Below are 18,663 nucleotides of genomic sequence, written 5' to 3' on the forward strand. Positions count from 1 at the left end.
TTCACACAATTTCTTTCAGTATTATTCATACTCACAAGGTGAACTGCTTCACAGATGACCTTCTCCCCACTCAGCCTCCTTTGCTATTAAATGTTAATGACTGAGCAATCAATAGGCACAGATTTATAGGTCGCTCTTTTAATGGAAGCAATTACTCTCCCAAATACCGAAGGTGGACACTCTCCTGGACCAGGCAGCCTCCAATGGTTTATCTACCAACAACCAATCTTCTATTTTAGCCATTGGATTAAGTGCAAAACAATCTGAAATTGTCTGGAAAAAAGGCAACACTAATGAGAGGGAGTGGTTGAGTGCTGAAGAACGAGACATTTGGGGAAAATAAATGGCATTGATTCATATCTTGGCAGCCTGGAGCCATGTGAGGGGCTTCTATATATTTAAATATAAATATGTATTTTGTGTTCCTACTAGAGTAGAGCACAACCACTCTCCGTGCTATTTCCACCTTTCTGTAGGGTGCTATCCTGGTTGCAGAAAAATACAGAAAACCCTTCTGCCAGAGCGCATCAACAAACTTTAAATGAGGGGATTGTTAACTTTCAAGATGCAATATTAATATAAATGAGTTTCATACTGTTTGTTTTCACAATGTGGTTGCTTATCACAGTATTCTGCCTGTTCTGTTCCTCTGCAGTACACTCGGCTTGCCAAACCAATTCTATTTTCACAGCGTTTTCAATGGGAGGATCGTGCGTCCTAACCCACCCACATCTGAATCTGCTTTAATACCTTGGCTCATCTTTTATCCTCCATCCCTTCTTTTTTCCTCCTCTGTGCTCCCATGAAACAAAGAGGAATGTAGGACAAAGTCTCTGCAGGCTGCTCCTAAAGGGATGCCCTTGTTCCTGCTCCAATTCAGTTTCTATTTCTCTCCCCTCTCGATCTCACTGTGCCACACATGCATACTTGTGTGTGTGGGTGTGCGGGCGTGTGTGCGTGAACGCTCCTGCACAGTCACGTTAAATGGCAGGAGTAGCTGTGTAATTTTTTAAAATGCATTCAAGATACCTTAAAGGCAGCATCTTGTAGCTGTAACTCTACCAGTAGAGTGAGATCATTGACAGCTCTGAAAAAAGAAACAGCACTTAATGACTAATTAATGGAGTAAGGTGAGAAATATGGCAGAGGAGCAAGACATGCTCTGTAGACTTTCTGACGACAAATGGTAGCCCTGAGTAGGACCTTTCCGTCTTGGGTGCTGATAGGATTTAGATGTAGGAAGGGTGACATTTTAGTCTTTAAAAGAATGACAGGAGTTTATAAAACATACAAAGGGGAAGGTTTTGCTAAAATTGATGACTAATTGAATAAGGTGTAGTTTCTGAATGCCAGCAGTTTATTAACTAAAGGCTATTTTCTCACTTTAACTTTGTGTCTTGTCTACTAATTGGGTGTCAACAACATATTAACAGATAAAAAGACATTTATTGTGAAAAATCACAGCATTCACTTATTATTTTGGAACCTTTGCCTCTCTCAAAGAAAAAGAGGTTTTATCAAATGTTTTCATAGAATATTTCATTGAATTATAGGTGATGTCATTTGTTCTGTTACTGTCAATCCCTTGCAAGAAAACTCAAAGTAATTGCTTATTCTGATCCCTTTGTCTTATAAAGTTTTGGGGGGTTAATGATGATCCATAAAGCACAGAAATATTGATTGATTGAGATTTTGGTGACAGCAGATGCTTTAGAGGTGATTCAATTCAGTGTGAGAAGCAAAGACAATCATTTAGCTGGGTTTCTTTTTACATTGAGTTTAAAATAGCATGACTCATTTTGGATGTCCACAGTCTAGATATGCTTTACCCAATAACGGTGTTGTGCTGCACCTACACTGCAGTTCCTGCATAACAGTGCATCATTTACAGTGAATGATACATATTAAAATCCATGTAAAATTATATAATCAGGTCTTAATCAACACATCATTGCCTTTTCTTCATTTTTCCTTTTTTTTTTTTTTGTTGTTGGATAAATTTCACCAAAACCCCTGTCACCTCTACATTGGCCACCTTTTAATATGCTATAGAACAATAATTTTAAGTTTAAGTTATATAATTTTAAGTTATCTTGATTGATACATAATAAACCACATAGTTTAAATGTTAGACTATTGTATTTCTTTAACTTATAAAGTCAAACTGACTACTCAGTACCATGGACAGCAGCACCCCACCAGACTAGAAGACTGGTGATAATCATTGTGTGCAAAAGAACAAAACAACATACAAATTAATTACATAGCTATAATTGTTTGCCTATTGGTGCAAAGTTTTTTAATCTTATGAAATCTTTATGTCATTTGGTGTTATAAAATTTTTGGTTAGATTATTTTCATATTGCAGCATTTCTAAAGTGGTTGGTATAGAAGCTACTAAAGTTTTGGTCAAAATTTGTCATTTGCCCAAACCAGCTTGCTAAATATTAATTTTTAAAAAATCTAAATGTTCATGGATGTTTTTGACCTGCTCAGTAAGATTTTGGTATTTAAACATTTATTTCAGTACAGACCTTCTAGTGCATGACTAGGCTTGATCATGGACTTAAAACACACTGTAAAAAGTTGTGTCTCATGTCTCGAAAAGAAGCATCAGTTGGAAACAAGTGCAAATACAACTTTTGTGCATAAGACATTTTAAACAGTAGTGGGCTGTCCAGGCCAGCAGGACCTTCTCTGCTAGCCCTAGAAAATTGAAAAGAAAAAGTATGAAATCTTTTAATCGTATTTAATTTTATCTATAATTAAAATTTTATTCTACAGACGAGTTGCTTAAGGTTTCACTTTAATTCCCTACTTTAAAAAGTGCCTTCAGTATGGTGTGTTTACTTATCAAGAGGAGATTTTTTAATCTTATTGCAGCAATCAAGCTGTAAATGATCTGATTTGGATAATTTCTTCAAGTAGTAGTTGATACAAATGATTTACTTATTCTGAGTGAGAAACTGCAAGTCATAACTATACAATTAACTGAAATAATTACTTAAATAAAATATCCCACTTTGTGTGTAATGATTTTATATAATATGAGTTTCACTTTTCAATATAATTGAATTCAATGATATCTTAATTTTCAGAGAAACATCTGTGTTACTGACAGATTCAACTGTTTTGGTTGAAGTAATTCTTTGCTTTGATAAAATTACCTGAGGTCAGGCTAAAAAGAGAACAGGATAATGTGTGCATGGGGTTTCCATGTTTAGCAATCCGCATTGTAATTTTTGCTGCTTAAAGGTTTAGTTGCTGTTTTGCTAATTATTTTTTGTTTTGTTTTTAGACACACTGCATAATGCCTGTGTTTGCTTTGGTGATGTGCTATTTTCATTCACAGAGTGCTTTAAATGACTCGGTAGGGGAAACGTCTGTAGTGGGATGCGAGCCATTTCAGTTCACATAAAAACGGAGTCATCTATTTTTAGCGTCCCCGGAAGACTTTTTTTTTTGTCCACTATCCTTGTAGGCACTTAACTGTTTCTTAGTTTAGTAATGGTGCTTTGACCTAAATCAATCATTTAAGTGCAAATCTGGTCTCCTTTCAGCTTCACCTCTCCCTGAAGATTAGTAGAGCAGGAAGACATTTGTGCAGCACAGAAATGACTCTTATTTGGTGTGTGTTGTACCGTGGTTGTGAGCATTAGTCAAGTGGGCAGCAGTGCGTTGTTATTGTTTGCTCGAGGGACGGCCTTTCTGTCGCTCCTGCAGCTATCCAAGGTCATGTCCGGGCTGACGAAGGACTGGCTCCTACTGACTGACTGAAGGTGTTTTGGGCTATTTTTGCAATGTCATCGTCAACACCTTCTGTTGCCCTTGAGAATAATGGGTTTTACCTTTCTGGCTGTGTTTTCTGGTGTTCTTGATTGTAGGACACAATGATGGGGAAGAATTGTGCATCCTAAAATAGATGTCCATGCTCCAGACAAAACAACATGGGTGGTTGAAAAGTTTGTCTATGCTAACTGGGACAGTGGATCTTCTTCTTCCATTGCTGTTAGTCAGTACAGATGCGCTTAGCCTTTTTAAATCAGTTTTAGATCTCCTGACCTCAAGTGCTCTTCCTTTCCCATGCTCTTTCTCTTCTCTGGTGTCCTCCTCCTGTCAGTCAGAATGGTGTAACCCCAGGCTGTGCCAGCACTTAAAGAGTAATAAGAACTGTGGCGGATCTGTTTTCTGTAGAACACTGGCAATGTGTTGCCAGAGATCCCTTGTGATTGTAGAGTGTAAAGTGACATTGAAATCACACGTTGGCAACATGTCTTGTCTTACCTCTCCCCTCTTTGATAAAGAATTCACGTGAAGGAATTCAGTGACACAAACACCTGGTTAGTATGACGTAATTTAAGCCCAGTAAATAAAGCTACATTTTGCATACAGTTGATTTGTGTGCAACGTGCATCACGTTTCTAGTGAAGAGTGGAAGTTAAAAACATCACTTCTGGACATTTACTTTAACCTTGTTGATTGATTCATTGCATCAATACAACCCACATCTTATTTTTAGTGGTAGTATTCTTTTTGTTTGTTTTTATAGAATTTTAAGTATTTGTAAGTGTATTTTTATGTTTGACGCAAACCGTTTTCTCAGCCCATTTAAACAAGCAGGTTATTAAATTTACTGACATCTAGTGGCAGACTTGCAGATTGCAGCATCTCCTCATGGTTAGTAAAATAAGTCTTGCTGGCAGCTAAGGTTTTGAAAAAGAATAATAAAAAAACAAACACCTCCCAAACAGTTTCATTAAATGTATTAAAACATTGTACAATACTCCCACCCCCTTCCAATAGGACAGCACTTAAGTTTCCCATGAAACATTTGATAATGCTTAAGCATACAAAGAGAAGTAAAGGCAATTGATTATTCCCCCGTGTGCTTCATCTGTAATTCCTCCACCATTCTTAGACCCCAGTTGTATACATTCACCATACGTTTTGTGCTGAAAGATTAAATAATGACCCATTTGTTTGTTTCCTGGCTGTGCCCTAAAGATCTTTATTCCAGATCTTCTGGTAGTTTAGCCTTCATGACTGTATGTATTTACCAAAGCCTGTTCATTTTGACCCAGTATGAATAAAAGAAAATAGGCAAAAAAGCCAAAGTTGTGAACCCATTTTCATTTTTCCAAAATCACCGAAGTTGTATGTGTGGAAAAAAAAGGTTCAATGCATCCTTAAAAGCCCCAAATTATTGTGACACTAATGTCTGAGTTAATATAATTCCTGACTGGAGCTGTATCTACTCATCTGAGTTTGGAGTTGTATTAAAAATTGAGTCAATTCTTATTTTTTTTTTTTAGTCTTGGCTCACATTATGAATTTCAGTAGTTTGAAACACACTCAGCTTCTCTGAAATAACAAGCAATGAAAAACACCCACATGGTGAAATGATGAGGTTGTCATTTCCCATTGAGATCTTAATATAACAGAGAAACCACTGTGTACTTTTCCAAGTACTTTAGTCAATGATAAGGCTCAATGCAACATGTACATAACTGAAATTAAATGTGCGTACTCAGAGTTATAAAGCAAAGCAAATTCCCTCAATTCTAGGGATCCTTCTGCTTTCTGCCATTATTTTTATGTTACCAAGAGTGCTTTGGGTCACATGACTTAAGATTAGCAGTTATTCAGAATCAGGCCAGACCTTAGCCTGAGGGGGAGCACAGCAGTGACCACTCCAAATGGTGTCTTCAGTATTCACCATCTGTGTGTTTGTGTAGATATGGGTGTTTATGCGTGATGGCGTGTATGAGTGTATACACACGCCATCTATATATATATATATATATATATATATATATATATATATATATATATATATATATATATATATATATATGTGCCGTGTGTATGTGGTGCAAAAAGACGGAATGTTGCTTCTCCATGTTTTGTTCTGGTTCTGTCGACGCCGTCCTCCCGGATCTGTTGCCCCTGTGACCTGAGCATGGATGGTTAGAAGGAAAAAATTCATTTCAACTTAAAATTAACTCTGGTGCTATTGTAATTTTGTAATTTTCCTTTTTGCGCAATGTTTTGTCAGTATTGTATTGAGTGTATTGATTAGTATGTGTGCATACTCCTCCCTTTGGCTCTAATAAAAAAAAAATAACTCTGGTACTAAGATTGATTTTCCTTTCTTGTTTTTACTCCCAAGGTCTTACTAGTTAGTATACTTATGTCAGGCCACTCAATCATAAATTATTTGGTTGTTTGTCCTGTTTAGGAGATATTCTCCATAATGACCTCAGCTGCTTTAATAAAGCATGTGACTGAATGTGATTTTAATATGAAGATTAAGCCTTTCTTCTACCTCTGTAAATTACATTATGGTATGAATTTGTTTCTGTCTCTTAGTCTTGTTAGCACACAAAAAAACATAGCACAGATTGATTTGAACATACTGACTGGACTTTGGTAGGAGTCTATGGATTAAGCAGATTGCTGTTTTTGCAAAAGCAGAATTCCCCCATTACTCTAGTAAAATCCAATGAGCCCAAACCCAAAGGAACAATAGAGAGAGTTGATTACTTGTTTTGTGTTTAGACACTCACTTCCTAATGGGTAATCATCACTTTGTTTCTACAAAGGCACATTTTTGGAGAGAACAAACAGAATGCAGATAATTCATCTCCAGCTTCCTTTTTTTTGTTTTTTAAAAAGCTCAGTCCTGAATTCTCTTTAGCTGAGGAAATATCCTTTATAATATTTGGGTTTGACACTCACTAAATAATTCAACCATGCTGTTGCATCAAAGCAGCTTGGAGTTTCAGTTCTTTTTCAGCTGTTTCATCTGTGTGTGATTGGCACTGCAATGAGGCTTTCATGTAACTCTCAGTCCTCATCTGGCTCACTGGATTGAATACAAGCAACAATTACAAGTAGTGGCTATGCAGAAATCTGGATTTGTATTATGAAATTTTGAAATCAGCATTTTGATAAAATTACTTTTACCAGAGGTTACCAGAGGTTGCTTAGTAACTTATAAGACTGTGTAACCCACATTTGATGAGCATCATAATTTGACATCGTCAGCATAATTTTATTTAAGCTCCTCTCAGCTTGGGTGTACAGTAGAAGAGATATGTTATCAGTTCATAAGCATTTGACCTGAGCATAATGTTCTGTTCTCTCTCTTTCTGCCTCTGTGTTTCAGTCCTATAGAATCCTGCCAGAACTTCTACAAAGATTTTACACTACAAATCGATATGGCCTTCAATGTCTTCTTCCTCCTGTACTTTGGCTTGCGGGTAAGCTGACACACATGCATTCACACACAGACCTGCATATACTGTATAAGCACACATTCTTCAGTCAAAAGAAAATTATCAGTGCATCTCAGATTTTCTTTTCATAAATGAAAATCTAAAAAGTGTTGGGTACATTTGCATCCAGTCCCCCTCAGATAAAAAAACGTTGCCACAATTACAGCTGCATGTCTGGGAAATCATTTTTGAACATTTAAAGAAAGAAACCCTTGGCCTTCATTTTCAAAAATAGCTTAAACTCAATCAGAATGCATGGACTGTGTTTAGGTTTGAACCTTTATTGTATTTTATTGTAAAAGCAACTTGTAAGTCCTTTGATCAGTTCAAATTCTTCCCCATCTTTTCTGTGTCCCCTACAGGGCTGTGGTAAAACTTTTAAACTGTACATTTCATGCCATCCTTTCAACAATAGGTGATTTGTTCTCTAAAGCCACATTTGTGGTGTGTACTACTAATGGTTATAATAATAATATTTCCCACCTTAGCTGTGGATCTTTGCAGCTCATCAGAGTTATAATTGGGCTCTTGACTCCTTTTCTGATTTGTGTTCTCCTTGGTAGGTTGCAGCTGCTCTATATTATTTGCATTTCAAGGTGATGGGAACGAAAGGGAGCTGCTCAGAGCTTGGGATATTTTTGTATTACACAACCCAACATTATCACTGACATTGTGCTGTTTTCTTCGGTCTCTATGATGCTGGTTGTTATCTAACGAGCCTCTGAGGCCTTCACAGAACAGCTGGGTTTATTAGTTAGGTGATTGCACTGGATGTGATTTCTGGCTATCAGAGTAAATGGGGGAAGCTGGAGAGGATGGACGGGGGTTTAATTGAATATTTTGAAAACCATACTATTTTTGTGGGAGTCTATCACATAAATGACATACAGTGATGTTTAAGAAGCAAGATAACTGAATTCAAGGCCCATGCTTTATACTAATGTCTAATTCAGAGGGAATACCAATGCTGCACAGAATCTTCTACACAAAAGCTTTAGCATCCTTCAAAAAGCTTGTTTTGTTACTGTCCTCATTAATAATTCTAAATATTTTTGTATGTGATAGTACACATTTAAATTCAATAAATCATGTGCAATTGGTATTAAAATCACTGTTTTATAGGAAATCCACATTGGATCATACATAAAGTATCTCTACATTTTAAACTGACACTATTGTAATGACCAAAGCAGCCATCTAATTTAGCAAAAACAAGCTTGACATCCTGAATGAATGGATAAATAAATACATAAGCTGCTTACACTGCCATTGGTTTGCATGATTCAGCAAATGTGATGAAGCTTTTGTCATCTAAATAGCTCTTCATCATTGCTGAAGGAACAAACAAGTTCGAAAAACAACTGGGCTTTTTTGTGGTTGCTGTTTAAATAAAAGTAGGTTAGTCGCTATGCTGAGTAGCATTGTTGTCGCTTTTCTTTTCTCGCAGTTTATAGCGGCCAATGACAAGCTGTGGTTCTGGCTGGAGGTCAACTCAGTGGTCGACTTCTTCACCGTTCCTCCTGTGTTCGTCTCTGTATACCTAAACAGAAGCTGGCTTGGTAAGTTTAAATATATATGGTAAGATTTAGCAAATCCTGTTCCCTATTCCATTTTTCTTTCTATCCTTGCATGCCCTCCTCTTTTTCCATACCTCTACGTTTCTCCCTGAGACTCCCGGTCCTCTCGTCTGTCTCCCCTTTGGTGGGGGCATGTCTGTGAGGCCTTGTTGCTTGAGGCTGCAGTCAACTTTCCCTCATCATTAGAAGTGACAGGGCTAGGTTCGTCTGATGTTTCAGCTAACACAGACACAGCAGAGTGAATGGATTGATGGGAGTGAAAGAATGGGGCTGTGGTTTTCTTGTTTCTGTGTGTGTGGCTTTAGATTATCTAGTAGTTTTGTTAAGGAGTTGCACCTGTAATGCCTCACAGCAGTCAATAACTGCCCTCTAATGGCTTTATTCACACCCACATGAAAAATGCAAAAGCATGTGTGATCCCAGTATACACTGCTGCACTCACGCATGCATGAGCAGACTGGAAAACACCCTAACCTGCATTACATAACGACCTACTTTTCCCACTGTGTTCAGAAAACCGTGACCTAAATTATACTGCAGAGAAAAGAGTTTCTTTCCAAGTCTGCTCTTTTTTTGAGTTCACTTTGTGTCTACCTCTGATAAGATGCTGAAAAAACATCAGGCTGATAATCAAAGATGCTCTAATCCAGGAATTGTTTTTGGTTCTTTTATGACCATAGCATCTACATTTAAATGTTTGCCAATACTGACATTGTCTGATCTGCAGGGTGCCTGAACATTTGACGTTGTTTTTGGTCATGGTGTTATACGAATGGACCATGCTGGCGCCGCATATCAGTTAATAAGTTTAATATACAATAATCTTAAAAATGATTATTTCATGCCTGCTTTCATGTTTGCAGCTACATAAATTCTAAATATGTCCACAAATAATATGGGAGTGAAGTGTAAGTGAGAAATATCTGAAAATCTCCAAAATCCAGCAAAAAAATCACATCATAATACTTACGTTTTTTTGTATATCTTTTTACTTATTCACAACTAAAAGCTCACAAATCAGCACACTAATGTAGGAGTTTGTTAATTCAGTGAAATAAAGTAAATAGAAGGTGACATTAATTTTTATATATTGTTTTTAGCAAATTTTGAAATGGAGAGTGGATCAAAATTCTCTTTTGATGAAATAAGAGTATTTAATCTGCTATTGACCATAGAAATCAAATTAAAATAGTTAAAAGCCTTACTTCAGAGCCTGAAGTTTTCTGAGGAATGGTCGAACATTTTCACAGAGAAGAAAAACAGCATAATGAATGAAGAGAGCGAGTGTTTCTTCTTCCTGCTACTCATGATGAAAGGTGTCCTCATCTCAGCCAAAGGAAGCTGTGGGTGTTAGGGTCTTGATGAGGATGATGCAAAAGTTTGAAACAGTAGTGTGACCGCTAGCTAATATTATTTTAGTGAGGAATCACCTGTGAATATTAAAAATCCTTGTGCTGGAATTTGGGAATGAGTATATTTCTTTTGGGGAAGTAATATAGCTGTAATATTTTTTTTTCCAAAAAATACGTGTAGAATTCCTGACATAAAAAGAGAATCTTGTGGACGTTTTTAGTCCCTTTTTGTTAAAATCAGTCCTGCTTTTCACCACCTATTCAAATGATTTTACAAAGCAGAAAGATTAGCAAAGGAAAGCTATTGAAGACAATAGAAAAATAAATAAATAAGGGAAAACTAACAACAGAATGGAGGGGGAAAAATAATCATCTTAACCTCAGGACATTTTTGTCTTTGTAATGTGTTGAAGAATAAGAAAAAACTAGGTGAATAATTTGAGGTGGTGGCAATTTAAGTAGGTTATGCACATATAAAGGGTAGTGTCTTATAAGCATTACTAAATTCATTTTATTAAACCTGCAGCAACCCCCTTAATCATGTTCATTCAGTGTAAAGAATGAAAGAAATTCATCCTCTATTGCAATAATATAAAGTAGCAAAAACATCGCAAAAATCCAGAAATTATTTTTTATCGTTGTTACAAAATCACTGGTGTTTTATTTATTAAATCCCTGAACAATTCTTGGAATACAAATGTACCTAATGAATTTATTTTTAATCTGTAATTTACTTGAACTTTGTTTTTTAAAACTGCTCCATCCTGTATTTACAGTCAAGGAAATAATTTAATTGTTTAAATAAACAATGTCAGAGAATTTTTTTTTCTTTTTTTGGCATTATGCACATTGAGAAGGATCCTAAGGGAAGTAAAACAAATCTCCAACTGTTGGACAACTGCAGTGAAAAGTGAAAAGTTAACCAGTTTCTTATAAAACACTCCAGAAATACATCTCTCCTATGAAAACTATAAACACACAAGTTTTTTTTAATTAATTAATTAATTTATTTTTTTAAATTTTACTGTAAATAATTGGACTCATTAAACCAAACAGATGAGACTAATTGAGCTTTTCAGCTACGACCACTCCAGGAAAGTCTGGCATAAAATTTGTGGAAAGCATCTGATGGCCACTGTTCAGTACATTGAAAGATGTGTAATGGTGTATTATACTGCTAAAGAATGTAATTAATTTGAAGGATTTCTACACATTACACCCAGTAATAATGCTACCTACTCATGTTGTTGTTCATGAGTACGTGTCATAAACTGCTCCAAACGACTGTTTTTAAATGAACTGAGCGTAGCAGTGGGATTTGGTGTACCCAAACAGGCTGCTGATAGCTTGCAGAATACTGATGTTGTGCTGAAAATATCTGTTAGCATCCTGAATCAGTCAAGGACGGCATTTATAATATGCCTCAGGAACTCCGAAATAACAAGGGAATGAAGCCATGTTGTGAATGGAAAATAAAGACAACTAATTGGTCTAAGACTCAGTTTGTGTGTTATTCAGAATGTATTTGAGTTGAAAACTTTGAGGATTTATTGTTTAGGAAATTAGATCAATTACTCTATCTTTCTGTGCTCGCTTTCAGACACCTGACAGGTCTCTAGTGTATTAATCTATAACTGGTACTACTTTCTATTCAGGTTTTATTTAGGAGAAGTCAGAGTGGTTATTAGGACGGGTCTTGTGCTTTTAATTCCCCCAGATTACTTTCCATACACCGTTAGAGAACCCACAGAATCTTTATAGTACATCACAATTATATCACACCCCTGTACACTCTGTAAACTGAATGTGAAGTCTGCTGTAGGTGTGCTTATGAAAAGGCCCCTGCCAGAGATTCTGCCCTGCAACCCTGACATGGGGTATCCACTTATTATGCACCCTATAGAAGAATATATAATTTTTCACAACTCAGTGCTTGTTTTTTTCTGCTCCTTTAAATTAGATGTTGATTAAGAGAATAATGATGTGGGGCTGATGTTAGAAGAGCATGTAGACTTCTGCTTCTACAGGAAGAGAAATTAATCTTCTTTAACATCTTTAACCCACGTTTTCTCGAGGGAGAGGCTGGGTGGGATAAGCATGTGGATATTTGAAGGATGCTCATAGATCTCGTGGCTACTGAGCCTTTGCTTTCACACTCTCCCCCATCTGCAACATGAAATTACTTTTACAATAAATTACTTAAAACATAAATAAAATATTTGACTGTGCAAATCTGTCTGCTGATATTCAGCTGTTTACTGCAGGGTGAAAAAGCAGTATTGAAGTTCTAGGGTTGTAGCTTTGAGGCAGCGATTTTAATTCCTACTTTCTATTGCCTCCTAGTGGAGAGTTAGTAAACCGTTCTCTTATCCCTTATGGTGATGAAAGAGGCTTATGTGCCTGACAGGGTCGTGAGTGCAACTGCTTTATACTGCATGTCCTATAAGCTACTGGCAGTAAACATATAAAGGGCAAACATTGGCGTTATAACTGCTATCTTAGCCCGAAGATATTGATATTTGTTGATCTTGTGTTCTTCATGAATGAAAGAATCACTGGTCATTGTGTTTGCTTGGTTCAGCATCGTGTATTCTAAGCTTGGCTTAGTTGACTGTTAGTATTAGTCCAGATGAAACATCTCTGGCTGCTGATTGATAAAACAATTCTGCCAAACACGTGACTTAGAGGCTGAACTGTGCCTTGTTAACCTCAATGAAGTAAGCATTGGCACAGCCCCTAAAAACCTTCTTGAATGAGCATCGTGTGAGCTGGTGTGTGTGTGTGTGTGTGTATGCATTCATGATAGTTGCCAGTGCAATAGGATTTGGCATGTGTTAAAGAGATTTTCACATTCAAAATCATGTACTCAATGGAAGGGAATTTCATTGAGATGTTTTTTAGTCATGTGGATGCTAATGCATGTAAAATATATTAGTGAGAACTTTTAAGCACATCTGTTATATTTATGTGTTTGATTTTTCTTAATTTTTTATTTGCTTCTGAGTTTTGAGCATGGAGTGTGTAGGACATCAAAAAAACTACTGCTGACATACATGGATACACAGCGGAATACTAACACAAATGCTTCATACTGAGTAAAAACAACCATATACCAAAGTGTTGCTGTGTGATGGAACTAATTTTAAGAAATCTAAGTCCAAGTTTGGAAGCAAACTCAGTATTATTTATCCAACAGGGCAGAGATTTGCATATGAGAATATTCTTAGATAAATATGAACATGGCTGTAATCATAAAAGCCCATTCATAAGCTTAAATAAACATAAGTTTCTCAAATAAAAATAAAATATATTTTTTGTACTAATGAGGGATTTTGTGGACTTTTCCCAATCTCTTCTAAGTTTAGCCTGTTCTGATTTCTTAACAAATATCAATAAACTACTGCTTCCTACTTTCTTTATAAACTAAACATTTAAAGATTATACTAGAGCACCTTGCTGCTTCCTGCTTTTACTCAGTGCTCACTCATTGTTTAAAAGTAGCAATCTGGAACACTTGACATGACATCAATTTCCTTTTTAAAAGCATCCTACACCTTTTGTGCTTCTTCTGACCAAAATTTAAATTTAATTTTAAACACTTGAAAATAGCTGGCTGAGACAACAACTTTCACACCTATGAGTGTTGCTGTCAGCATCACCCTGTAGTGCGTAGAGGTGGGACATAGTAATAACCAACCACTGATCAAGGACCACCAGTGGGTCTTGTGCAAAAATGTTTAATTCCCAATTATCGACTCACATTTGGTGTGACTTTGATGATCATAAAAGTATTTCTCACATAGCACTAATCACTCTAGAATGAAAATCAAACGGTGCAAATACTGATATTTCAACTTTAAATTATGAAAAATGCAAAAATGAAAGACAAATTCAAATAGCCTCAATAGCTCAAATATATATCAAAGTGGGCAGTTATCAACACTAAAAAATTGCCTCAGTAAAACCATTCTGTTATGCTGTGATCAATTTCACCAGAGTAAAGTTACTTGGACATGTAATTGTACAGCTAATCACAGAGGAGAAAAGTCACAAAGCCACGTTGTTGCCTGAAAAGTGGTAAATTTATTCTAACCAAAATCTCAACCTGCACAGACAGATCTGCTCCTAAAATAGTATAAACAAAGCAAATAGCTCTGCGGCTCTCTGCACTGGAACAGTTGCCCCACATTAGAATGAGTTAATTTGCATATATTTAAGAACACATCTCCCATATTTATGTATCTTTATGTAAATTACATCAAAAGCAAATAAAGATTTACATTCTGAAACACTGTCTTTCTTCAATATAAATTTTCCCAGCAGTCTCTGTTTTAGGGGGGAAAAAACAACATATCTGTTAAAGTTGTAGTTGGGCAGGAACAGTCTGACTGATTAGTTTATTCCTAAATACTTAATTAATCTTATATGTGAGAACTCTGTTTTTACATTTTTTAATTTCCCAACTAGGAAGTCGATAGTATTATTGAAATATTATAAATATCATATGACAAAATGTTATTTATTACAGTGTTATTTCCGTTTTGCAACATTATAAATATACAATGTAACATGTTCACTCTCACAGAAAATGTATCTTTAATCAGATAATTTTACAAATTTATTCTAAAAATGCATAGGAAGGAGATTTGTAATCCACAGATATCCTCTAGAGCTGCAACAAAGCCTAAACAACTCCTTAAAAAAATAATTTAATGTTGAGTCATGCATTGTTATAAAGCAGCAAGTGAGAACAAGATAATTTGTAACTGAGAATAAAAGGAGATGGGGAGAACAAACACTCCATGCAAACAGTGCATAAAAATATACGTCAGCTGAGACACATTTTTTTGTAATTCCAACGTCTGTAATTGTGAAAATGTGTTCTTGTTTGGCTGCTGTTCATAGATGCTAGGTTTGATTCACAATGAACATTTAATAAGAAATGTAAATCGTTAGTAATTTTTATCATTATTATCATATCATTCATCCAGCGTCTATACCGGTTTATGCCTGCAGGGTTGTGGGAATAATGATAATATGATGCCACTGTAGATTTCTCCACCATTAGAGTTGATTTGAAATGACACAATGGAAGCAGAACACACCCCCTTTTGAATAAGGATTATTGTTTTTTCCCCTCTGAATTATTTTTCATATCTGCTAATCCTTGGCAGGATGCAGACCTTTTTGAAAATTAGGTGCAACACAGCTGTGTGCTGATGGAGGGAGAGAGAGCTCTGCAGGAGTTAACGGTAATGCTCTGACAGGGGCCTAGAGAAAGGTAAATCGGTTTGTGTAGTGGGGATTAAGGGCACTGTAACACAACTGAGAGGAAAAAAAACACTTATTAGAGCTGACATTTTGATCACATAGACATTCTGAGACTGGACTGTCATGATAACCGTTTACTTTTAGAGCTCTTCAGTCTGAAGCCCTTGATTTTTGTTGGACATTTTTCTTATAATTGTATCAGAAACCTAGACAGAATTTTTCTCAAATAATTTTCTGACTACAATTGGAAGGTTTGAAACAATGATTCCTCCTAAACTGCTCGTCTACCGCCGTACACACTGCGATGTTAACTTGGAGAACCTCCAGGAGACTTGGAGGCGAAAGAAGTCTTGCGGAGATCTCTTTCAGAATGGCTATAGGGTGAGGCAGAGCCATCATGGCCAGGATGACAAGAGAGGGCAGACTGGATTTTACCATACACTTTGGTCCTGTATGCACATTCTCTCCAACTGGGGTAAGAGCCTTAGCACTGACATATGTTCAATCTGGAGTTTAGGTTTTATTTAGTTGTCTGATAAATATTCAATTAAATGGTCAGACATTTTTGATTGTGCAGAATATATTAGTGGAAATTCTTATCACAGCAATTTACTTTGGTCCTAAAGATGTACATACATTTCTCATGGGATTAGAGCGGTTGCAGCAAACAACAATGATGATTTGCTGGTCCTTCATGGAGTCTTTTTCCACATAACATCCCTACTAACGTTTGTCATTGTATGAATATTTTCCCAGCCATGACTAAATAATTTTCTACCATTTGTGTCTATCCAAATACTTCATTTTGAAGTTGTGTTTTATTCTGTAAAATTCTTTTCTTCTGTTGTACATTGTATTCTCACTCTCTTTCTGTATGTGTTTCTATTTCAAACAGGTTTAAGATTTCTGAGAGCACTAAGACTGATTCAATTCTCAGAAATATTACAGTTCCTAAATATTTTGAAAACAAGGTAAGAAAAAAATACCTTTTTTATGTATTAAAACTTGAAACAATAATTAAAAATTTTACCACCTTAATGTTTATATCCAATAATCTTCATCTTAAATTGACTTAACTTTTATACATATTTAATTACTAATTGTAATCATTTCTCTTCATGCAAATGTAACATGCATGCAGAGAATGCATGTTATATGCATACATACATGCACATGTATTTACATGTGTAAATACTTGTGCTTGTATTTACACATCTAGTTACATGTGTAAATACAAGCTACACATGTATTTAAAAGGTATTTTTGCTTTTACATTATGAATTTATATCTTTTCTCATTGATTATTATTTATGCTAATTTTGATTGACCAGTTGGAAGTATGGAACCAGTTGTTGTTGTCAGGTGTTTCTCTGTAATTTGTCTGATTGTTCGTCTCCAACCCAGCAATTCCATCAAGCTGGTGAACTTGTGTTCCATCTTTATAAGCACGTGGCTCACGGCGGCTGGATTTATACATCTGGTAGGTAAACTTTAACATAGTATACTAAAATGAGTGTATACTATGTGTACTGAGTACACATAGTATGTGTACTGTGTACAGTGTACTGAGTGACCTGAGTTGAGAATGGTTTGCTATATTTACATTTCTTTGAAATATTCTGACTGCAGGTTGTTCAGTTCTAGTCAGAAGGTTGTATATAATCATGAATGCAAGAATTTCACCCAAAGTTTTTAAATATTTATTTCAGCCCCTGTTTTGAGATATCATCATTCTTCTCTCAAATAGTTTCATGTTGAAGATGAAATATATTGTGTATAATCAAATAAATAATAGATAACCCCAATAACAACAGTAACATTGTGATCCTAATGTCAGAAATGACAAACATCTGATCAGAACTGTATATGGAGACACATCTTGTAGTGACACTGAAGCAACAGTTTGACATGGCAAAGTAATCATCTTATTCACTTCATAGAAAAATTATCTTTGACATATAAGCAACAGAAATTTTCATCAGGTATTATTTTGAAGCCCTGTTTGGTAATTAATGATTATTATATCTGTGCAGAAATAAAATCAATATGTAAATAATGACAACGGCCCAAAGTTGTTCTTCCCTATTTATCTTGTTTCTTTCATTAAATGCTGTCGAACACTAACTAGCCAAACAATGAAATTGACATAATTTATTTAATTTGTTATAAACTATATAACAGCCTTGCTCAGCAACACATCATGCATTATAAAATATCACCACTAGATGGTAGTCAAAGCTTGATGTGATGAAAAATCATATCCCAGCTGGCTGAATGTATTAAATTCTAAGAAATTTGTTTTGAAAGTTCTGATGAGTGTTATGTCTAATTATCTGCACTATTTCTGTTCCCATTTCCACTGTAGGTGGAAAACTCAGGGGATCCGTGGGAAAACTTTGAAAATTCCCAGTCGCTGTCTTATTGGGAATGCGTCTACTTGCTGATGGTGACGATGTCTACAGTGGGTTACGGGGATGTCTATGCAAAAACCACCCTGGGCCGCCTGTTCATGGTCTTCTTCATCCTTGGTGGTTTGGTAAAATCAAACTTTTCTTTCCTCCCTATCCTCACTTTTATATCCTTCCTTAATAGATTATTTAGACCTAATTTAAATCATGACTGCAAATTGTATTAAATATGTGATATGTTAACAAAGTATGTTTTTAAATAATTTAATCTCCGTTGCCTTTACCTGAACTTGTTATTTATATGTCAGTATCCTTGTGTTTAGCCTACTGTATCCTGTCTGCTCTAGTTATAGGTCCCGGTGTTTCTTTGTCTGCTCCCCTTATGTGTCCATCCTATATCTGTTGGATTAAAGTATATGCTTCTGTCTCATAATATTGTTATATTATTCTCTTATAAAAGCAATTGCGGTTTCAGGACACCCCTCCTTCCGTGTCTACTCCCACATTTCCAACAAACACAGGGGCAGGGAGATGAAGCTCAGGCCAGCCTGACTGGTACCACAGTAACCCCCTCCTCCCTCACCTCTTCTAGAATCTAGAATCCTGTTGGGCTGCTACAAGGACATTAACGTAAACACAGGCATGCATGAATGCGCACACCTGTAAGCACTCATGAGTACCGGCACAAAGCTGGAGGGCTGTGGATTAAGGATTTACCCTAATCACAGTTAGTTTTTTTATTTCTAAATTTGGATCCATGACAGATTAAATATTACCT

At 35.9% G+C, this 18,663-nt stretch overlaps 1 protein-coding gene across 33 annotated transcripts in view; it reads left to right on the top strand.

The window, feature by feature from the left end:
- The window catches only part of LOC102216920 (calcium-activated potassium channel subunit alpha-1), a 156,304-nt gene that overhangs the window by 72,889 nt on the left and 64,752 nt on the right, over positions 1-18,663 (top strand). For all 33 annotated transcript variants that reach the window (XM_023327687.1, XM_023327680.1, XM_023327681.1 and 30 more), the window contains exons 4-8: positions 7,169-7,262; positions 8,725-8,836; positions 16,373-16,448; positions 16,882-16,957; positions 17,843-18,013. In XM_023327687.1, the coding sequence (XP_023183455.1) occupies positions 7,169-7,262; positions 8,725-8,836; positions 16,373-16,448; positions 16,882-16,957; positions 17,843-18,013 (529 nt within the window). The remainder of the gene's footprint in view (positions 1-7,168; positions 7,263-8,724; positions 8,837-16,372; positions 16,449-16,881; positions 16,958-17,842; positions 18,014-18,663) is intronic.

The sequence above is a fragment of the Xiphophorus maculatus genome, chromosome 22 (assembly GCF_002775205.1).
Source record: "Xiphophorus maculatus strain JP 163 A chromosome 22, X_maculatus-5.0-male, whole genome shotgun sequence".
Classification (NCBI taxonomy): domain Eukaryota; kingdom Metazoa; phylum Chordata; class Actinopteri; order Cyprinodontiformes; family Poeciliidae; genus Xiphophorus; species Xiphophorus maculatus.